The sequence below is a fragment of the Plectropomus leopardus genome, chromosome 4, assembly GCF_026936395.1.
Source record: "Plectropomus leopardus strain MGB_pleo_1.0 chromosome 4, ASM2693639v1, whole genome shotgun sequence".
NCBI lineage: Eukaryota > Metazoa > Chordata > Actinopteri > Perciformes > Serranidae > Plectropomus > Plectropomus leopardus.
This window is the reverse complement of record NC_142179.1, coordinates 5,061,407-5,085,104: the sequence shown is the minus strand read 5'-3', so window position 1 is coordinate 5,085,104 and position 23,698 is coordinate 5,061,407. Positions and strand designations below refer to the sequence as shown.

Below are 23,698 nucleotides of genomic sequence, written 5' to 3'. Positions count from 1 at the left end.
TACATGTTACAGAAAAAGCTCCTTTTGAACTTATTTTGAAAACCATGATTTCGTGGTAGCTCTGAGATTAAGTTTCTTGCTAACGAATGTAATTACTTTGGATGTGTTTCCTGTCAGTTGAACTTCTTACATACTTGAATTTAATTTAAAACAACACGATGGTATTTAGTCTTTTTGTGTCATTGTAGTATTAGTTTTGGTAGACCTCAGTTTAAATGTGAACCATTTGTCTTTTGCATGCTATAGTACAATCGCTTGAAAAATATTTCTACAATTTATTACATTTTAGTTTAGCTAAACAGTTTATCTTTCGGTAAGTTTTATTGTTGAAGTCTTATCTTAAGGTTTAGTGGAGAAAGTGTTTTGCTTGAAAAATTTCTGATTATCAGTGAAATAAACGCTGTGTGTTTGTGTTTGCAGTTTTCCACAGCCCGTGTACGAGAGAGTTTGACAGCATGCTGAAGTCCATTTTCGGACGTAAGCCCTTTAAACCTCGGTCTAAAGGAGACAAGTACTCTTCTTCGAAGAAGTACAATCGAAGAGGTGAGAGACCTTCGACTCCTGAGGACCTCAACCCTACCACCTGGGTGCACGAACAAGGGGGTGAGAGTCCCTTGTCTCGTGGAGGTAACCCTTCTTCAATGAAGGTGCGTGGACGTAGGGGTGAGAGCCCTACATCCTTCGCTGACATCAACCCTTCAACCATCGTGAAGGACCACGGACGGAGGAGTGAGAGCCTTTTGTCTTGTGAAGATTACCAGCCTTACAAGAAGGGTAGGTGCCATTTTCTTAAAATGCGCAGTCTATTTTAATACTGGCAGTACAGGATTCAGAATTCATCATTAATTGGACATTAGCTAGCTAGCTAGTTTACATCTGTTGTTACTGGGCAAAAAGAAAATGAAAGATCCACAAATACGACACATAAGACAGCATAGTACATAAAAGTCCATTAGTAAGATGTAATATATAAAATACTGATAAATACAGAGGGGAAAAATCATAGTAGTAATTTGTTTTAATAAAAGAGAAGTGTGAACCAACTATGTTTTGCTAGCTTTTTCGAGAGGGGGTTGAATAACACTCTTAAATTAGGCTTCACTTTGGTGGCTGAAAAACATATTTTTTTAAATAATCCACTCATATTTAAAAAGCAAAAAACAAACAAACAAACAAAAAACAAACAATATTTGAGGTAGTTTTCTCATCATCTTGTACTAATTTTTTGGTTAAGTACTTTTTCCCCCATGTTTCCGGAATACATCAAATCAATTTGATCGGGCTTTGAAGGTTTAAAGGCTTACATAGTATGGATAATCATTTTTTAAAAAATGTTATTCTTATTATTAATAATCTGTCATTAATATCAAACCTCAGACCAAGAACCATTCAAGTACTTTATTTTTCGATTGTGAAAACAGGGAACTTGTTATTTGCGGGTTCAAGGTTGCATTGATTAACACCAACATTCTTGGTCAGACTCTGTGCTGAATCCACAGATGATGAATTGTAAAATCGTAGCTACTTTTTCATTATTTTTTGTCTCTTTTGATTGTTCTGTTATTACCTGTTTTTCTCTGTTTTCCCTTCACTTAATACGTATTTTTATGGATATTTCTTCCTCTGCTGAGAACAATATTTCTTAACATTTCCTAATATTTCCACTTCTGCAGTCAAGAAGCCTTCTACCACCCGGAGGCTGTGGGGACGAAGGGGTGAGAGCCCTTTGTCTCCTGAAGACGACCAGCCTACTACCACCCGGAGGCTGCGGGGATGGAGGGGTGAGAGCCCTTCATCTTCTGAAGACGAACAAGGGGGTGAGAGTCCCTTGTCTCGTGAAGGTAACCCTTCTTCAATGAAGGTGCGTGGATGTTGGGGTGAGAGCCCTTCATCCTTCGCTGACATCAACCCTTCAACCATCATGAAGGACCACGGACGAAGGAGTGAGAGCCTTTTGTCTTGTAAAGATTGCCAGCCTTACAAGAAGGGTAGGTGCCATTTCTTAAATATACAGTCTATTTTAACACGGGCAGTGCAGTATTCATCATTAATTGTGCATTACAAAGACATTAGGAAGTAATCTACCAGCTAACTAGTTTACATCTGTTGTTCCTGGGCAGGTAGACATAAAAAAAACAACAGATCCACAAATACGACTCATAAGACAGCATAGTACATAAAAGTCACTTAGTAAGAAATATTATATAAAATAATGCTGAAATCATAGCAGTAACTTGATTTGTTTAAAGAGAAGTGTCCGTCAGTTATAATGCTTAAATATTAGGGCATTCAGCATTTTAATTATTTTGATTTTAAATCACATTAATCGCCAGCTGACATTCCAGGTACCAGCCATGTTTTGCTAGCGTCTTCGAGAGGGGGTTGAATGACACTCTTAAGTTAGGCTTCACTTTGGCGGCTGAAAAACAGTACGGTCATTTCATAGGGGTCCCTTGACCTCTGACCCAAGTTATCTGAATGAAAATGGCTTCTATGGGTACCCATGAGTTTCCCCTTACATAAATGCTGACTTAATGCTACTCCAACCCAGTTTTTTGCCATCATTTGATCCCTAATAAAGACAAGCCATTAGGAATAGCTTTGCTTTGTCAATCTGTACTTCGTAACAGCTTTGTAATGCAAAATAAGAGAGAGAATTCTTGTTCAAACTTTGTACTGAATCCACAGATAATGAATTAAAAATTGTAGCTACTTTCTCATTATCTTTTGTCCCTTTTGATTGTTTTTTTATTACCTGTTTTTAGCTGTTTTCCCTTCACTTAATACGTATTTTTATGGATATTTCTTCCTCTGCTGAGAACAATATTTCTTAACATTTCCTAATATTTCCACTTCTGCAGTCAAGAAGCCTTCTACCATCTGGAGGCTGTTGGGACGAAGGGGTGAGAGCCCTTTGTCTTCTACCAACACTGAGCCTTCTACCATCCGGAGGCAGCAGGGACGAAGGGGTGAGAGCCCTTTGTCTCCTGAAGACGACCAGCCTACTACCACCCGGAGGCTGCGGGTACGGAGGGGTGAGAGCCCTTCGTCTCCTGAAGACGACCAGCCTACTACCACCCGGAGGCTGCGGGGATGGAGGGGTGAGAGCCCTTCATCTTCTGAAGACGAACAAGGGGGTGAGAGTCCCTTGTCTCGTGGAGGTAACCCTTCTTCAATGAAGGTGCGTGGATGTTGGGGTGAGAGCCCTTCATCCTTCGCTGACATCAACCCTTCAACCATCATGAAGGACCACGGACAAAGGAGTGAGAGCCTTTTGTCTTGTAAAGATTACCAGCCTTACAAGAAGGGTAGGTGCCATTTCTTAAATATACAGTCTATTTTAACACGGGCAGTGCAGTATTCATCATTAATTGTGCATTACAAAGACATTAGGAAGTAATCTACCAGCTAACTAGTTTACATCTGTTGTTCCTGGGCAGGTAGACATAAAAAAAACAACAGATCCACAAATACGACACATAAGACAGCATAGTACATAAAAGTCACTTAGTAAGAAATATTATATAAAATAATGCTGAAATCATAGTAGTAACTTGATTTGTTTAAAGAGAAGTGTCTGTCAGTTATAATGCTTAAATATTAGGGCATTCAGCATTTTGATTATTTTGATTTTAAATCACATTAATCGCCAGCTGACATTCCAGGTACCAGCCATGTTTTGCTAGCGTCTTCGAGAGGGGGTTGAATGACACTCTTAAGTTAGGCTTCACTTTGGCGGCTGAAAAACAGTACGGTCATTTCATCGGGGTCCCTTGACCTCTGACCCAAGTTATCTGAATGAAAATGGCTTCTATGGGTACCCATGAGTTTCCCCTTACATAAATGCTGACTTAATGCTACTCCAACCCAGTTTTTTGCCATCATTTGATCCCTAATAAAGACAAGCCATTAGGAATAGCTTTGCTTTGTCAATCTGTACTTCGTAACTGCTTTGTAATGCAAAATAAGAGAGAGAATTCATGTTCAAGCTTTGTACTGAATCCACAGATAATGAATTAAAAATTGTAGCTACTTTCTCATTATCTTTTGTCCCTTTTGATTGTTTTTTTATTACCTGTTTTTAGCTGTTTTGCCCAACTTAATACGTAGTTTTATTGATATTTATTCCTCTGCAGAGAGCAATATTTCTTAACATTTCCTAATATTTCCACTTCTGCAGTCAAGAAGCCTTCTACCATCTGGAGGCTGTTGGGACGAAGGGGTGAGAGCCCTTTGTCTCCTGAAGACGACCAGCCTACTACCATCCGGAGGCTGCGGGGACGAAGGGGTGAGAGCCCTTTGTCCTCTGAAGACGACCAGCCTACTACCACCCGGAGGCTGCGGGGATGGAGGGGTGAGAGCCCTTTGTCCTCTGAAGACGAACAAGGGGGTGAGAGTCCCTTGTCTCGTGGAGGTAACCCTTCTTCAATGAAGGTGCGTGGATGTTGGGGTGAGAGCCCTTCATCCTCTGCCAGAAATGACCCTCTGACCACTGAGTGGCAGCCAGAGTGCTGGAATTGCTTCCAGAGGGCTGTGCTACAGGAGTGTATTCAGATTTGCGTAAGGTTTAGGGAGGACTTTGAAAGAAAGAAGAAGGAGTGTGACGAACAAAGGAAAAAAGCAAGGATGGAGCTCGTAGAAATTCTGGCAAATCTGAACAAAGACAGGGTTGTGGAGTGCAGTCAAAGTCTCAAAATGGAGACGAAAGAAGGAGAAGGAAAGAAGGAGGCGAAGGAGAGGCAGAAGTCAGAGAAGAAGGAGAAAAAAAGGCTCAAGAAGCTGGAGAAAGAGAGGCTGAAAATGTTGAAGAAGGAAAAAAAAGGAGAGGAGAAGGAGGAGCGAAAGAGACAGAAGGAGGTGAAGAAGGAGAGAAAACGAGAGGAGAAAGAGGAGAGAAAGAGACAGAAGGAGGTGAAGAAGGAGAGAAAAAGAGAGGCGAAAGAGGAGCGAAAGAGACAGAAGGAGGTGAAGAAGGAGAGAAAAAGAGAGGAGAAGGAGGAGCAAAAGAGCAATAAGGAGACTCATCTGTTCAATCGCTCATGAAGTTGCATGGCGCCATGCAATAAAAAACAGCGTCAACATCGCAGCGATTGAACAGCAGGCGCGTCCCCCCAAATTTTCAAGTAAGAAAGACAACTGACATTCTGTCACATACAATGTCATGAAAACATAGACTGAATCCAATAGACACAAAAATCCCTTTAACCTCCCCAAATTCCTTTTTCAAGTAAAAGTACTAATACCACAATGTAAAAAGACTTGATGACAGGAAAAAGTCCTGCATTTGAAGTTCAACCAAAGTAAAATTTTCATCAAAAACTGACCTGTAGCTCCCCCCAAAATTTTGTTATATTGTTTGTTATATATATATATAGTTTTCTGGATGTTTTTTCTTTCTCAGTTTCTAGGACACTTCACGCCATGTTGCTGATTGCCTTTTAGTTAGTTGTTTTTGATGAAATATTATATTTTATATATTTTTCACCGAAACCCAACAAATTTGCATGTTTCAAAGTTTTAATGTGCTTGTGAAAAGTTTCTGAGCACAGGACAAGAAACTGAATATTGATCAAGGTTTTAAATGTTAGATTTGTTTACATGGAAAATGATACAAATGAGGTCTGTTGACTATTTCCTGACATCAGGTGTGCAACTGGACTCCAAACTTAACCTTTTATATGCTGTTGGTTTTAGGTGTCTTTGATATGGTGGACGAGCAGGAACACCTGTAATGTTAAGAAGAAGAAGAAGAAGAAGAAAAAGAAGAAACTAAAAAAACAAAAAAAATAAAACAAAAGCAAAAAACAAACAAAAACAAAAAACTAAAATAAATAAAAACAAAACAAAAACAAAAGCAAAAACAAACAAATAAACAAAAAACAAAACAAAAACAAAACAAAAGCAAAAACAAGCAAAAAACAAAAAACTAAAATAAACAAAAAACAAAACAAAAACAAAACAAAAGCAAAAAACAAACAAAAAACAAAAAAAACAAAACAAAAACAAAAGCAAAAACAAGCAAAAAAACCCAAAAACTAAAATAAACAAAAAACAAAACAAAAACAAAACAAAAACAAAACAAAAGCAAAAACAAGCAAAAAAACAAACAAAAAACAAAACAAAAACAAAACATACAAAAACAAAAAACAAAACATACAAAAACAAAAAAACTAAAATAAAATAAACAAAAAACAAAACTTACAAAAACACACACAAAAATACAAAATCAACAAAAAACAAATACAAAAAAACCCAACAAAAAACAAAAAAACAAAAAAACAACAAAGGACCCCCCCAAAATTTACAAGCAAGAAAGACAAAAAAGAAGAAAAAGGAGAAGAAGGAGAAGAAGGAGAAGAAGGAGAAGCATAATGGCTCTAAGGAAAGTGGCGACTCAGACACCCCTGACGTACTCGAAGACATCAGGGCATTACACAAAGATCTGACACTCACACTTCTTGAAGCTTTTTAAAAGAGAGCAGACAAAGGGGACCAAATCGAGGGAGGTAATTTGGGGAGATTAAATATTTGGGATTTAACAAAAGTTAATATCTAAAAAAAAAAAAAAGAAAGAAAATTTATCAGTCACCTAAAATGCAACTAACTGACCAACTGATAACACCCTGCATGTTGGCATTAAATCAATAACGGTGCATTGTCCTAACCAATCCTCATTCATCACCTTGCCTAGCATAAACAGCCGAACATAACTGAGGCAACCATAAAATAGCAATAAAATGGCAATGGAGGGGGCCCGGGGAATGGAGAATAGTTGAAGGGGAGGGATAGACAAAAACTGTGACAAAGGTGCCCAGTACCTCAAGTGGTAGATTGGGTGCCCCATGCACAGAGGCTATTGCCACGGCGACCGCAGGTTTAACTCCAACCGTGGCCGTCGCTGCTTGTCACCCTCCTCTTTTCCCCTCTCAGGTTATAGCCATACTATCAAAAAAGGCACAGAAAAGCCTCTACAAAAAATTTAGAAACAAAACAACAAAAACAAAGAAACAAAAAAAACCCAAAACTAAAATGAACAAAAATCAAAACATACAAAAAACAATCAGACGGGAGCTGTTCCCCTCCCTCTCTTATGGTTACGGTTTGGATCAGACTAAATGAACAGGTTATGGAAACGTCCATAAATAACAGGCGAGCTTAAAGTGAGGGAGGAGAGACTGCAGTCAGGACAAATTTGACGCTGACTGCTGATAGGACAATCACTCAAGTCTCTTAACCACAATGAGCCAATATGCTGCCTTTAGAAACTATAAAATCAAATGAAAACTCACTCACACTTTTAAGTTGAGTATTCAGGGTGTCTCAGGGGGCCACCATAGCGTTTTCAGGAGGTTGGTAATTCCTCTTTAAAGGAGGTAATATATATGGGGAACAATACTTTCTGCTCTCACTCAAAAAATGTAATGTAGTCCAAATTAACTACATTACTGTCTCAAAAATGGAATGTAGTGAAAAAAACTACATTACCATCTCCAAAAAATTATAACACTTAAAGTAATTACTAATGAACGTGAGCAAAAGTCTTTTGTCAGTTGCCCTGGTTACAGCATTTGGGGTGTTTGCAAGTTGTCACTAATGCTCCACGGAGCCCAACTTCTACTTCTGCAACCTCTGGCCCAAAAAAAAGGCCAACCACATCATGACTTCAACCTCTCTGCAACCTCCTGCCAAAACAAAAAAGGCCTAGCACATCTTCAAGTTCTCAACGTCTCGCCTACCTCTGCAACATCTGGCCCATAACTTCCACCTCTCTGCAACTTCTGGCCAAAAAAAAAAAAGGCCAACTGCGTCTTCAAATCCTCAACGTCTCGCCTTGTTATCAAGCTCCTCTGACATCCGAACTTCTACCTCTGCAACATCTGGCCAAAAAAAAAAAAAAGGCCAACTGCATCTTCAGGTCCTCAATCTCCTCTGGTTCAGTAAGTATCTCAAACCACCGATGTCAAATGTTCAGATTCTCTGAACTGGATCAAACTCAGTATGTTTACATGCTAGAAAAACTCACATTATGTGTTAGTCCGAATTAAACTGGACTTTTAAAACACATGTAAACATGATAGTATGGTGTTTGTATACTGGGACAAGGACAGTAGTCCCAGTAAATGGCCGAATCGAGTTTTAACCACTTAACTCTTTGAATCCTGGAGCAGCATCACTTTTTTATGCTGCTTTCAAAGGTCTGTCATGAATATTTTCTTCCAACCCTGAGCAAATTGATGCAACTTCCTTCAAAAACTTGGGGAAAAGGCAGTTAGAAACTCGATAAAGAATGTTCCTTGACGTAGAATTTTCTGGTCATTTCTTCTTTTGTTGCTCATTGCCTTCTTCCCATGTTTTTAAAGAAATAAAGCCAATTTTCTCAGGTTTCAAAGGGTTAACTGTGCATGTAAACGTACTGACTGTATCCAGAGAACATCATAATGCTCCTGACTCCACTGCCCTGCTAACCAGTCTTGAACAACCTCAAGAAAACCAGTCTCGCTCACAAAATACTCATCTCTTCTTACAGACTGTATTATCCTCGAGCTGCTCCTCAGCCTGGAAAAGCTGCAGGTCTCTGTGACTTCTGAAACCAAAACCAAACTCAGGTTGCTGCTCAACAATGTCCACAGTCAAGGTACGTAGTTCTCCTCCAGTACTGACACGTAGCTGAACAAACACCTGCCTCACCTGTCAGTCATACGGCAGTGTGTTAGAGCCTGTTTCTGACCTCCTCTTACTCCTTTAACACTTCAGGTTTTGCTTCTGTGACCACGACAGCTGCGGTCCTCCCGCTCTGCTGATACCTGATGGTCAGCTCTCCTCTGCCGTGAAGCGCCCTGACTCTTGTTCCTGAGTACTGTGACTTGCAGGAGTTTCATGCAGCTCCTCACAACCGGAGCTCACAAAGCGGCTGCTCTGACGGCCTGCTGTTTAATATTAAAGAAAATAAAAAAATATCCCCCCCAGGAATCGCCACCTTAACGTGGTGGAGGGGTTTGCGTGTCCCTGTGATCCTGGGAGCTGTGCTGTCGGGGGCGTTACCTCCTGGTAGGGTCTCCAAAGGCAAAGTGGTCCCAGGGGAGGGGCCAGACTAAGAGCGATTCACCAATAATAACAATAACAAACTCCAGAAGTGCCAGAAATTGTCAATAAAACAAATTATTATATGATTTTAATTGTTTATGATTCTGATTATTATAATTATTATTATTAAGCATGCATGCACTAAAGAATTTAAGTGCAATTACTGTATTTTTGTCTTTTTGAAATGTGGTAATGGTTCATTGTGTTTGATTATTTCACATTAAAAAGGGGAAAAAATACAGATTGTAACTGTCTGACTGCAGAGTAAGCCCTTTTGTTTGGCTTTCAGTGTAAAATTAAATCATTTTAAACCTGAGCAAATTGAATTGATATCGTTCAAAAACATGGGTAAAAAGCAATGAGCAACAAAAGAAGAAATGGAAAAAAAGTTTTATCAAAAAGAATTAAAAGAAAGTAAAAAAGAAGAAAATTACCTTCAATTAACAAAAAAAGTTAAAAAGTAAGAAAAAAAGAAAAAATTGGTAAATTGCCTTTTTCCTATGTTTCTGAATGATGTTGCACCAATCTGCTCAGGACTCAAAGGTTTAAATTAAATACGTGTTGAAGGTCTCCGAAAGAAGTACAAGAAAAGTGATGTTGATCCAAGTTTCAAAGGTTTCACTGCTGAGGTCCTTTAACCCTTTGAAACATAAGCAATTTGGCTTGATTTGTTTTTTTTTAAAAAAAAAAAAACAAGGCAAGCAAGACTGCACTAAAAATGTACTAAACATTTGCAAGATATTGGTAAAAAGAACAAGAAAATTACCTTAAATTAGTTTTTTTAAACTACAAAAAAAGCAGGCAAGACTTGGAAAAAGTGTGTATAATTCTGAAACATAATTTTAAATATATACATTTTATAATTATAAATATATTTTTTCCCCTAGCTTCTTAAAAATTAGAGGAATATCTCTTACCAAGTTGCTCATTGCCTTTTTTTCCCCATGTTTGCCCGTTTGACATAAATTGCATCAGTTTTCTCAGATTAATTTGTGTTAAGTGGAAAAATTCTTTGTGTTGAATTTGTGATGTTTTCAGAGGGATTAATGCAAAAGAGCGTATTCTTATGCACACTCTGTGCTTTTCTAATTTTTCCCCTGAATGTACAATGAGCATCATGACCTGTGCGTAAAATACAATGAAGTAAAATCCAGCAAAATAAAACAAAGAAATACATGTATTATTATTATTTGAAATTGGTTCGATTCTTTATTGGTTTATCTTTATTTTTTTTATTTTATTGAGCCAAATCCTAAGAAAGATCTTTGTATTAACTGTGCTGCATGTTTCCTTTCAACTTCACACATTAACCCACAACATATTTAATGCATTTATTTGTGTGAAACGACCAAACAGATGACAGTGAGGCAAAAGCATTTAAATTAATTTAAATAATACAAATTTAAGAAATACAAACAAAGAGCTCAGCCCAGCCCCTCACTGTCACTTACGTGATATATTTATTGTAAAGGACGAAGGCGTGCTCGATGTTGCCCTCCTCTGCGTAGATGTTGGCCATGCGGATCATCTCCATGCCGGAGCGGAAGTATCGACGCGGCGGCACATCGTCGTTCACTTCCACTGAGCTTCCCTTCTTGGTCAGAGCGCGGACTCGCTCCTCAGGCTGCAGGCTGACGTCAGCGTGGTCCGCCATCACGACGGCTCAACCTGAACACTGAGAAGACAAACTGTGATTCAGTGGAATCTGCAGACTGACGATAAACCTGCAGGAAAGCATGTGCACTGCCAGCTGGAAAAGTTTAACGTGTTAGGACACATGAGTGAGCAAGCACTCCAGTCCCGAGGGGACTTTCACCAACGCTTTATTAGTGGGTAATCATTAGAGCCAGAGCGATATATCGGTCAACCGATATATCGGTCGATATGAGCCTTTCACAGACATATCGGAGCATATCGGCATCAGCATATATCACCATATTTTTCCTGATATGCGCCGATAAGAAAACTTTTTTTTACAGACCGTATAATGCAGCAAACGATGCTTGGGTGGTTTAAAAATCGTCAGTAATCGACTGATACCGAACAGTACTGATGTTTATTTAACTATTTATTTTATCATATTCATTTTTATTTATATGGTCAGTAAAGAGCATACAGTACTGATGTGTATTTTATTTTTATATTCTTTATTTGAATGGTCAGTAAAGACTGATGTTCATTTTATTTTTTGTAATGTTCAAGTAAATTGTTAAATAAAAGTTGTGTGTTTAAGAAAGCAGCCTTCTGAGGACTTTTGCATAGTCATATCAGTGCAAAATTAGTGCACAGTCCTATTTTTCATTCCAAAAATCTGTCGCTATCTTGGTAATCGGTGAATTTTTCCACTATAATGTCAGTCTCAAAAATCCTATTTCGGTCGGGTTCGAGTAATAACCAAATTCTTACAAACACAACTAGATCCAGGGTGTTTTTGGATGGATTTTAATTATTTTCAACCCCCAGAAAGGTATTTTTTAAACTAATTTTCTATTACATTTCAGAAAATCTGACTTATCATATTAAAAATATTAGTATTAAAAAAAACTTCAAACTGAACATGGCTGTGATTTGTTAATGCAAAGGGTTCATTATTAATTCTTCAGCATGCATGACATTTTCAGTAAATCTATTCAGTAAGCATGCACGGCCACACAAATGTCTGTATAAACTACAGCACAAAGAATCAGCGTGTCTCCCTCTTCACACCCTGTATTAAGGATGTATACTCAGTCTGAATATATTTAGGACATGCAATGACTCTGCTGGGAGGGTCCGTTTCGGTGTGACTCGAGGGTTTCCGCTTTAATTGATCAAATGAAGACAAATGTAAGGACGCTGACTAAGAGACGAATGTCTCGTATTGATTCTGCCGTGATGCTTTCCTGGCTACGTACAGCCCAAAGAGACACAGTAAGTCAAGAGAAACCAGTTGTTAAGAGTTTGACTCCAGAGGTGTGGCTCTGATAAGAGGAGAAAGGTGGAGGGACGTGAACACAGTTTAGTGAACTACAGTTTCTTAACTTAGTTTGAACTGTTGAACCATCGGGCAAACCAACAAAAAGATCAGAAACTTCATGTTTATGCTGAAATTTACAGGAAAAAATGAGTCAAAATAAAGTTTGTCACTGCTGTTTTCCCAGAAAAAGACTTTATTCAAAACTCTTCTGTTGTCTGTAAAATGTGTGATGTTCTCAGCTTACTGAAGGGCCATACAGCTTTAAATGGTTGTATTTGGAGTTTATTTAAAATATCATCAGAGGCCCAAATCCTGCCTGCTGCTTTAACCCTTTGACACCTGAATCGATAACTGTTTTCTTTCACATTTAGATGCCTTTCACAAACATTTAAAGCTCTGAAAACTGACAAAATTAGTTTGATTTCTTTCAGAAAAGCAGGAAAGAAAATAATGAGCAATGTGGCAAGAAATGTCCCACAAACTCCACAAAAATAAGTAAAATGTGACGAGGGGATGATCTTCAAATTAGCTGGGGGGAATTTTAGATATGATCTTTTTTTTAATGAAAAAAGAGGAAAAATGTCCAGAAAACTGCCATTTAAATGTCTTAGTTATGTATTCAAAAATGTGTTTATATATTTTATAGCACTTTTAGGAGGTCATTTTCTTGCTCTTTTTTAAAAACTTATTTTAAGGTAATTTTCTAAGATGTTTTCCTAAAGTCTTACTTTTTGTCTTTAGGTTAGGTGGCTCGTCGTCTTGCATGTTTTTTTTTTTTGGTTTTTTTTTTTATATTTCTATCCAAATTTCTTTCTTTTTTTTTTTTATGGGAAGAAATCAAACCAATTAGCTCTTGTTTCAACAAGTCAAAAGGCATGTTTTGTTTTTGTTTTATTATCCCCCAAATTACACCATTTATCACAGCCAGAAACTGTAAAAGAACAAAACAAAAACAAAAACAATAAAAAGTATTTTGTCGCTGCTGGTTGTGTTTTTCTGATGCTGTTTGTTGCATTTGCTCCAATAACTACAGTTGGTGTAAATATAACAAACATATGGTTAGGGCCTGTTTATAGTGGAGGGAGGGAAAAGCTGTTTGCTTTTAATTTAAAAAGTCCCCAACCCCAATCCTCTGATAAATAAAGAACAGTCCCTGGTTACTTTGCTGAGACATACCTTTACTTAAGGTTTTGAATGCAAGACTTTTACTTGCAGAGGAGTATTTCCAGTGTGGTAATTTCGTGTTTTTAATTTGAAAAACATCATAATACTTCTTCCACCACTCAACCACAGTTTATAATCATACTTATTACAAATATAATCATCTACAGCTTCTTTATAATCTGATAATTAGGCGCAATTCGTCCTCGAAAGTAGCTTGAAAAGGTCCTGCAGCAGATTCAAATGTGAAACTGTGGGCCTTTTCAGCTCAAGTATGAGCGGCACAACATTACCGTCGCCTTGTTTACAAACCTCCTCGTCCACTGACATATTTTTGGGTGTCATAAACACACATTTTACACTCCACTGGTCTCGATATTTCGCTCGATCTGTCAATGAAGTGATCAATGTCTCTCAGCGACGTCGCGTTAGCCGCTAACTCAGCTAACTTAGCAAAGCACAGAGCGAGTAAAAACGATGAATCAGCGAGCGACAAATAAGCAACTATATCTTCAATCTTACCTGATCGAGCTGTGAAATTAAGCTCCCAGAGGTCTACATACAGCTAAATCAAAACACGGCCAAATTACAAGAATCAAATAGCTTCACTGGGCTGCGCCTCAAGCATCTGTAGCTTCATTTCCGCAATCAAAAACAACTTCCGCCTGACGTTTCACACGTCATCGGAAAATCGGGAAATGCTTGAAAACTCCCTCAAAATTTTGCATAACATTTATCCAGTAAATTTCCAGGTGTACAGATCTTAAAAAGTCTTTAATCCATAAACTTTAATCCATTTTTCAGCGTAATATCACAATGAAATTTTGGTCTGATTTAAGTTTTCATGTTTTTAATAACTGTAACATAACTTGTGATTTTACCCTCAAAGATATAATTGGCTATTGTGATGATACAAGTAACAGCTATTTCAATTATGTAGTTCATTTTTTTATTTTAATGGGGAAATTATTTATCCACAAGCAAAATTGTTTAAGCTCACACCCCTCTTTCTATATTTTCTTGATTGAACACGTTCCTCTCTTGCTCTCATAAACATTTTTAGTTTTTTACAAAAACTTATTTGGCAAAACCCCTGATGTGATATGAATATGCATTATTTTTAATTCTGTCCGTGTCCTTTATATTAAAAAAAAAAAGATTTTTATAGATATTGTGAGTAGTTATCATAATTGATCATGTTCAGTGGAGAATGTCAGTTTATTTGAATGAATTCAGCAGACTGCGAGAGGATCCCCACTGGTAGCATGTGCCAAGTGGCCAGTCAGACAAAACTGAAAGCGCCACACATCCAGCTTTTCAACTTGCCAAAAAACAAGTTGAAAAGCTGCTGCTATCTTGCCACTGAAAGGTTTCTGCCTCAAAGGTCAGGGTATGGGTCAGGATATGAAACTCACACAAAATAAATCAGAGCTGCGCGACTTTCCTGTGCAGAGATTTGCAAGACACACACATCTTACTGTACATATTACTGTAAATTATGCACAAACACACTGGCATCAAACTTTCAGCGTGTGCATACAAGTTCACAATTGACAGAGATACACAGATACACTAGTGAAAAGACTCGTTGCAGGTATCTATCTATCTATCTATCTATCTATCTATCTGTCGATTTGGTTTAGTTCCCTGGGCTTTTATTTTAACATCGCTACTTTTACTTCCACATCACGTGACTGTCCTGATTCATTTCTTCACTATTTTCCATTAAATCACAAAAAGAAATTAACATAAACAAATTCGACAATTTGTTAATTGTTATTTGTTAATTGTTAATTGAATATTATTCTAATATTCGTTTTCTCGATTTTGGTTTCAAACCAAACATGGGATCATGGAAAAACAGCTCTGAACTTTCCTTTTATGGTTTAATGGTTTAAAACAAGTAAACGGGCCATTTTCTCCTTTTTCATGCAGTTCAATCCCATCGGACAACGAATTATACTTTCATATCCTGACCCTCAAAATTCTAGATTTCATTCAGAGTGATCATATTAGACAGATTATAACCTACTCAGTCCCCTTTATCTTTTGAAATACCTTTAAAAGACCAATGCAGCAAACAAAATGGTATTTTACAACTTGCCAAAAAGTGATTGCAGCTCGTATCTTGGTTGTTCCTACCTCAAAATAATTTGATCTAAATTTTAATTACAAGATGAGCATCTTACTTATGTCATACCCCTAAAGTGACAACAATTTCTGTGTAGTTTTTTTGTTTTGTTTCAAGGGACCTGTGTGCAGTCATTGAGTCTCAGCTGTTGCCAAGTGCATGCTGATTGTGGGAACTGTTGGGTTTCTCTGTAACATATTGTAAGATCCTTTCAGTGACATGAAAGCAGCTGCAATCACTTCTTGGCCAGTTCAAAATCGCATTTTATGTTTCATTTTCCCTTTTAAAAGTATTTACACAGGTAAAAATGAGTGATTAAGATTAGTCAGATACAACCTCCAAGAATTAAATCTAGTCATTTTGAGGGAAAAAAACTTTCAGTGTCAAGATAGCAGCTCCTTTAAATACAAGGCTTTAACCACTTGTTAGCCGCGTAAACCTTAAAAGTTAAAAAATTGTGTTTATATGGACGGTATGTTGCAGAGCAAAACGACTACATAGCCTGTGTTAACCACAGATCTTATTTAAGTTAAAGTTAAATATCTGTAAAAAACAAAGCTGTATGTGCTGAATTCATTTGAATTACTTTATTAAAGAACTGCCGCTTGCGTTTCGCCATCGAGATTAACATCTATGGAAAATCAATGCGATGAACTAGCTTCCAGTAACCTACTCAACCCCACCAGAAGTTGCTCTCATATTCATTTCTATCGTCGTGCCCTCAGGAATAAGGTGAATAATAATAATTAATGGCATCAGAGAGGTGTCACTAATATGGGCAGTTGCTATCAAGTGGCTAAAAAGAATACAAAAAAATAGCACTGAACTGCGCTGAACATGGCTTTACAGCCTCGTAGCTGTGGCAAAGCAACCGTAGTGTAGTTAGTTTTAGCCTAGCATTAGCTTTTTAAGTCTGCCGATTAGGCTTCAAAAATCCTGAAAGTGGTGTTCCTTTATGTAGATTATGTAGCTGAACAAAACATGGAAGTTTCATAAATGTTTGTTTGCCACAGCATTTATTTTCTACAATGATGCGAAATGAAATCGAGAAATCCCACAAACTAATTTACAAGGGAACCAGGGCTATGTTAGCTTGCGGGTTAGCCAACAGAAAAGCATCATGTCTGGGGCTATTTGATGCGGGAACCAGGGTTTCGTTAGCTTGCAGGTTGACTTGGGCACCCTATTTTGATTTTTATTATTGCATTAATTTTGCTACTTCAAAAACTTTTGTGTAGGTATACTTATAAAAATGCATCATACTGAATGTGGTTATTCGTGTGAAATATCCTGGTAGTATCGAGTGGTATACACCAACATTAACTGGAAATATTCAAGCATAGGTACCTCAAATTTGTACTTAAGTAGCATACTTAAGTAAATACACAGAGTCCACCATTGTTTGTATTAGGGGAAAAACTGGTGGAACTTACAGTCGTGCTAGAACACCAGCGCTCTATTCCGAATGACATCACGGAATACTGAGCTTATGAATAGAGGAGGCCAGGACTCCAATCTCATTTTCGCACAACCCTTTGGAGAGGTAAGACATACTTTTCACCACTTAAAACTTTGATTTTTTACTCAACCGTTTATGTTAATTTGTGTTGGAAGACATGTAGATTTACTCTTCACACATTCTTCTGTCAAGTAAATTACCTTTTTCATTTGTTACGGTCAAAATATCAGTGCAGTAACATGAGCTGTAAATCAGTACATGAAATTGCACTATTTGTCTTGCAAAACAAAATTTTAACTTGTTAATTTTGCTTCACTTGTTGTCTAATTGTATCTGCACAAAATGGACTGCATTTGTAGTGTTTCTGTGCACTACATGTTACAGAAAAAGCTCCGTTTGAACTTATTTTGAAAACCATGATTTCGTGGTAGCTCTGAGATTAAGTTTCTTGCTAACGAATGTAATTACTTTGAATGTGTTTTCTGTCAGTTGAACTTCTTACATACTTGAATTTAATTTAAAACAACACGATGGTATTTAGTCTTTTTGTGTCATTGTAGTATTAGTTTTGGTAGACCTCGGTTTAAATGTGAACCATTTGTTTTTGTATGCTATAGTACAATCGCTTGAAAAATATTTCTACAATTTATTACATTTTAGTTTAGCTAAACAGTTTATCTTTCGGTAAGTTTTATTGTTGAAGTCTTATCTTAAGGTTTAGTGGAGAAAGTGTTTTGCTTGAAAAATTTCTGATTATCAGTGAAATAAACGCTGTGTGTTTGTGTTTGCAGTTTTCCACAGCCCGTGTACGAGAGAGTTTGACAGCATGCTGAAGTCCATTTTCGGACGTAAGCCCTTTAAACCTCGGTCTAAAGGAGACAAGTACTCTTCTTCGAAGAAGTACAATCGAAGAGGTGAGAGACCTTCGACTCCTGAGGACCTCAACCCTACCACCTGGGTGCACGAACAAGGGGGTGAGAGTCCCTTGTCTCGTGGAGGTAACCCTTCTTCAATGAAGGTGCGTGGACGTAGGGGTGAGAGCCCTACATCCTTCGCTGACATCAACCCTTCAACCATCGTGAAGGACCACGGACGAAGGAGTGAGAGCCTTTTGTCTTGTGAAGATTACCAGCCTTACAAGAAGGGTAGGTGCCATTTTCTTAAAATGCGCAGTCTATTTTAATACTGGCAGTACAGGATTCAGAATTCATCATTAATTGGACATTAGGAAGTAATCTACCAGCTAGCTAGTTTACATCTGTTGTTACTGGGCAGGTAGACATAAAAAAACAACAGATCCACAAATACGACACATAAGACAGCATAGTACATAAAAGTCCATTAGTAAGATGTAATATATAAAATACTGATAAATACAGAGGGGAAAAATCATAGTAGTAATTTGTTTTAATAAAAGAGAAGTGTGAACCAACTATGTTTTGCTAGCTTTTTCGAGAGGGGGTTGAATAACACTCTTAAATTAGGCTTCACTTTGGTGGCTGAAAAACATATTTTTTTTAATAATCCACTCATATTTAAAAAGCAAAAAACAAACAAACAAAAAAAAACAATATTTGAGGTAGTTTTCTCATCATCTTGTACTAATTTTTTGGTTAAGTACTTTTTCCCCCATGTTTTCGGAATACATCAAATCAATTTGATCGGGCTTTGAAGGTTTAAAGGCTTACATAGTATGGATAATCATTTTTAAAAAAATGTTATTCTTATTATTAATAATCTGTCATTAATATCAAACCTCAGACCAAGAACCATTCAAGTACTTTATTTTTCGATTGTGAAAACAGGGAACTTGTTATTTGCGGGTTCAAGGTTGCATTGATTAACACCAACATTCTTGGTCAGACTCTGTGCTGAATCCACAGATGATGAATTGTAAAATCGTAGCTACTTTTTCATTATTTTTTGTCTCTTTTGATTGTTCTGTTATTACCTGTTTTTATCTGTTTTCCCTTCACTTAATACGTATTTTTATGGATATTTCTTCCTCTGCTGAGAACAATATTTCTTAACATTTCCTAATATTTCCACTTCTGCAGTCAAGAAGCCTTCTACCACCCGGAGGCAGCAGGGACGAAGGGGTGAGAGCCCTTTGTCTCCTGAAGACGACCAGCCTACTACCACCCGGAGGCTGCGGGGATGGAGGGGTGAGAGCCCTTCATCTTCTGAAGACGAACAAGGGGGTGAGAGTCCCTTGTCTCGTGAAGGTAACCCTTCTTCAATGAAGGTGCGTGGATGTTGGGGTGAGAGCCCTTCATCCTTCGCTGACATCAACCCTTCAACCATCATGAAGGACCACGGACGAAGGAGTGAGAGCCTTTTGTCTTGTAAAGATTACCAGCCTTACAAGAAGGGTAGGTGCCATTTCTTAAATATACAGTCTATTTTAACACGGGCAGTGCAGTATTCATCATTAATTGTGCATTACAAAGACATTAGGAAGTAATCTACCAGCTAACTAGTTTACATCTGTTGTTCCTGGGCAGGTAGACATAAAAAAAACAACAGATCCACAAATACGACACATAAGACAGCATAGTACATAAAAGTCACTTAGTAAGAAATATTATATAAAATAATGCTGAAATCATAGTAGTAACTTGATTTGTTTAAAGAGAAGTGTCTGTCAGTTATAATGCTTAAATATTAGGGCATTCAGCATTTTAATTATTTTGATTTTAAATCACATTAATCGCCAGCTGACATTCCAGGTACCAGCCATGTTTTGCTAGCGTCTTCGAGAGGGGGTTGAATGACACTCTTAAGTTAGGCTTCACTTTGGCGGCTGAAAAACAGTCCGGTCATTTCATAGGGGTCCCTTGACCTCTGACCCAAGTTATCTGAATGAAAATGGCTTCTATGGGTACCCATGAGTTTCCCCTTACATAAATGCTGACTTAATGCTACTCCAACCCAGTTTTTTGCCATCATTTGATCCCTAATAAAGACAAGCCATTAGGAATAGCTTTGCTTTGTCAATCTGTACTTCGTAACTGCTTTGTAATGCAAAATAAGAGAGAGAATTCATGTTCAAGCTTTGTACTGAATCCACAGATAATGAATTAAAAATTGTAGCTACTTTCTCATTATCTTTTGTCCCTTTTGATTGTTTTTTTATTACCTGTTTTTAGCTGTTTTCCCTTCACTTAATACGTATTTTTATGGATATTTCTTCCTCTGCTGAGAACAATATTTCTTAACATTTCCTAATATTTCCACTTCTGCAGTCAAGAAGCCTTCTACCATCTGGAGGCTGTTGGGACGAAGGGGTGAGAGCCCTTTGTCTCCTGAAGACGACCAGCCTACTACCACCCGGAGGCTGCGGGGATGGAGGGGTGAGAGCCCTTCATCTTCTGAAGACGAACAAGGGGGTGAGAGTCCCTTGTCTCGTGAAGGTAACCCTTCTTCAATGAAGGTGCGTGGATGTTGGGGTGAGAGCCCTTCATCCTTCGCTGACATCAACCCTTCAACCATCATGAAGGACCACGGACGAAGGAGTGAGAGCCTTTTGTCTTGTAAAGATTGCCAGCCTTACAAGAAGGGTAGGTGCCATTTCTTAAATATACAGTCTATTTTAACACGGGCAGTGCAGTATTCATCATTAATTGTGCATTACAAAGACATTAGGAAGTAATCTACCAGCTAACTAGTTTACATCTGTTGTTCCTGGGCAGGTAGACATAAAAAAAACAACAGATCCACAAATACGACTCATAAGACAGCATAGTACATAAAAGTCACTTAGTAAGAAATATTATATAAAATAATGCTGAAATCATAGTAGTAACTTGATTTGTTTAAAGAGAAGTGTCTGTCAGTTATAATGCTTAAATATTAGGGCATTCAGCATTTTGATTATTTTGATTTTAAATCACATTAATCGCCAGCTGACATTCCAGGTACCAGCCATGTTTTGCTAGCGTCTTCGAGAGGGGGTTGAATGACACTCTTAAGTTAGGCTTCACTTTGGCGGCTGAAAAACAGTACGGTCATTTCATAGGGGTCCCTTGACCTCTGACCCAAGTTATCTGAATGAAAATGGCTTCTATGGGTACCCATGAGTTTCCCCTTACATAAATGCTGACTTAATGCTACTCCAACCCAGTTTTTTGCCATCATTTGATCCCTAATAAAGACAAGCCATTAGGAATAGCTTTGCTTTGTCAATCTGTACTTCGTAACTGCTTTGTAATGCAAAATAAGAGAGAGAATTCATGTTCAAGCTTTGTACTGAATCCACAGATAATGAATTAAAAATTGTAGCTACTTTCTCATTATCTTTTGTCCCTTTTGATTGTTTTTTTATTACCTGTTTTTAGCTGTTTTCCCTTCACTTAATACGTATTTTTATGGATATTTCTTCCTCTGCTGAGAACAATATTTCTTAACATTTCCTAATATTTCCACTTCTGCAGTCAAGAAGCCTTCTACCATCTGGAGGCTGTTGGGACGAAGGGGTGAGAGCCCTTTGTCTCCTGAAGACGACCAGCCTACTACCACCCGGAGGCTGCGGGGATGGAGGGGTGAGAGCCCTTTGTCCTCTGAAGACGACCAGCCTACTACCACCCGGAGGCTGCAGGGATGGAGGGGTGAGAGCCCTTTGTCCTCTGAAGACGAACAAGGGGGTGAGAGTCCCTTGTCTCGTGGAGGTAACCCTTCTTCAATGAAGGTGCGTGGATGTTGGGGTGAGAGCCCTTCATCCTCTGCCAGAAATGACCCTCTGACCACTGAGTGGCAGCCAGAGTGCTGGAATTGCTTCCAGAGGGCTGTGCTACAGGAGTGTATTCAGATTTGCGTAAGGTTTAGGGAGGACTTTGAAAGAAAGAAGAAGGAGTGTGACGAACAAAGGAAAAAAGCAAGGATGGAGCTCGTAGAAATTCTGGCAAATCTGAACAAAGACAGGGTTGTGGAGTGCAGTCAAAGTCTCAAAATGGAGACGAAAGAAGGAGAAGGAAAGAAGGAGGCGAAGGAGAGGCAGAAGTCAGAGAAGAAGGAGAAAAAAAGGCTCAAGAAGCTGGAGAAAGAGAGGCTGAAAATGTTGAAGAAGGAAAAAAAAGGAGAGGAGAAGGAGGAGCGAAAGAGACAGAAGGAGGTGAAGAAGGAGAGAAAAAGAGAGGAGAAAGAGGAGAGAAAGAGACAGAAGGAGGTGAAGAAGGAGAGAAAAAGAGAGGCGAAAGAGGAGCGAAAGAGACAGAAGGAGGTGAAGAAGGAGAGAAAAAGAGAGGAGAAGGAGGAGCAAAAGAGCAATAAGGAGACTCATCTGTTCAATCGTCTGCGAGTTGCATGGCGCCGCGGCAATAAAAACCGCGTCAACATCGCAGCGATTGAACAGCAGGCGCGTCCCCCCAAATTTTCAAGTAAGAAAGACAACTGACATTCTGTCACATACAATGTCATGAAAACATAGACTGAATCCAATAGACACAAAAATCCCTTTAACCTCTCCAAATTCTTTTTTCAAGTAAAAGTACTAATACCACAATGTAAAAAGACTTGATGACAGGAAAAAGTCCTGCATTTGAAGTTCAACCAAAGTAAAATTTTCATCAAAAACTGACCTGTAGCTCCCCCCAAAATTTTGTTATATTGTTATATATATATATATATATATATATAGTTTTCTGGATGTTTTTTCTTTCTCAGTTTCTAGGACACTTCACGCCATGTTGCTGATTGCCTTTTAGATAGTTGTTTATGATGAAATATTATATTTTATATATTTTTCACCGAAACCCAACAAATTTGCATGTTTCAAAGTTTTAATGTGCTTGTGAAAAGTTTCTGAGCACAGGACAAGAAACTGAATATTGATCAAGGTTTTAAATGTTAGATTTGTTTACATGGAAAATGATACAAATGAGGTCTGTTGACTATTTCCTGACATCAGGTGTGCAACTGGACTCCAAACTTAACCTTTTATATGCTGTTGGTTTTAGGTGTCTTTGATATGGTGGACGAGCAGGAACACCTGTAATGTTAAGAAGAAGAAGAAGAAGAAGAAGAAAAAGAAGAAACTAAAAAAACAAAAAAAAAATAAAACAAAAGCAAAAAACAAACAAAAAACAAAAAACTAAAATAAACAAAAACAAAACAAAACAAAAGCAAAAAACAAACAAATAAACAAAAAACAAAAAAACAAAACAAAACAAAAGCAAAAACAAGCAAAAAAACCCCCAAAAACTAAAATAAACAAAAAACAAAAAAAAACAAAACAAAAGCAAAAACAAGCAAAAAACAAACAAAAACAAAACATACAAAAACAAAAAACAAAACATACAAAAACAAAAAACTAAACAAAAACAAAACAAAAGCAAAAACAAGCAAAAAACAAACAAAAACAAAACAAAAACAAAACATACAAAAACAAAAAACAAAACATACAAAAACAAAAAACTAAACTAAAATAAACAAAAAACAAAACTTACAAAACACACACAAAAATACAAAATCAACAAAAAACAAATACAAAAAACCCAACAAAAAACAAAAAAACAACAAAGTAGCAGGACCCCCCCAAAATTTACAAGCAAGAAAGACAAAAAAGAAGAAAAAGGAGAAGAAGGAGAAGAAGGAGAAGAAGGAGAAGCATAATGGCTCTAAGGAAAGTGGTGACTCAGACACCCCTGACGTACTCGAAGACATCAGGGCATTACACAAAGATCTGACACTCACACTTCTTGAAGCTTTTTAAAAGAGAGCAGACAAAGGGGACCAAATCGAGGGAGGTAATTTTGGGAGATTAAATATTTGGGATTTAACAAAAGTTAATATCTAAAAAAAAAAAAAAAGAAAGAAAATTTATCAGTCACCTAAAATGCAACTAACTGACCAACTGATAACACCCTGCATGTTGGCATTAAATCAATAACGGTGCATTGTCCTAACCAAT

General features: G+C 37.7%; 1 protein-coding gene and 1 long non-coding RNA gene across 2 annotated transcripts; one reads left to right on the top strand and one right to left on the bottom strand.

Moving 5' to 3' along the window:
* The first annotated feature begins 455 nt into the window (after positions 1 to 455).
* On the top strand, positions 456 to 22,337 carry LOC148189675 (uncharacterized). The gene is made up of 13 exons (XM_088076013.1): positions 456 to 598; positions 653 to 729; positions 1,815 to 2,076; positions 2,346 to 2,434; positions 2,820 to 3,396; positions 4,122 to 5,027; positions 8,755 to 8,810; positions 17,583 to 17,936; positions 18,807 to 19,251; positions 19,521 to 19,609; positions 19,995 to 20,439; positions 20,709 to 20,797; positions 21,183 to 22,337. The coding sequence occupies exons 1-13, from the start codon at positions 456 to 458 to the stop codon at positions 22,181 to 22,183; spliced, it is 4,533 nt and encodes a 1,510-aa protein (XP_087932139.1). The 3' UTR covers positions 22,184 to 22,337.
* Positions 10,402 to 13,885, bottom strand: LOC148189676 (uncharacterized). Its single transcript, XR_015776365.1, has 2 exons — positions 13,724 to 13,885; positions 10,402 to 10,759 (listed from the first exon to the last, which is right to left on the bottom strand). It is a non-coding gene; the product is annotated as an uncharacterized LOC148189676 (long non-coding RNA).
* Positions 22,338 to 23,698: the final 1,361 nt, after the last annotated feature.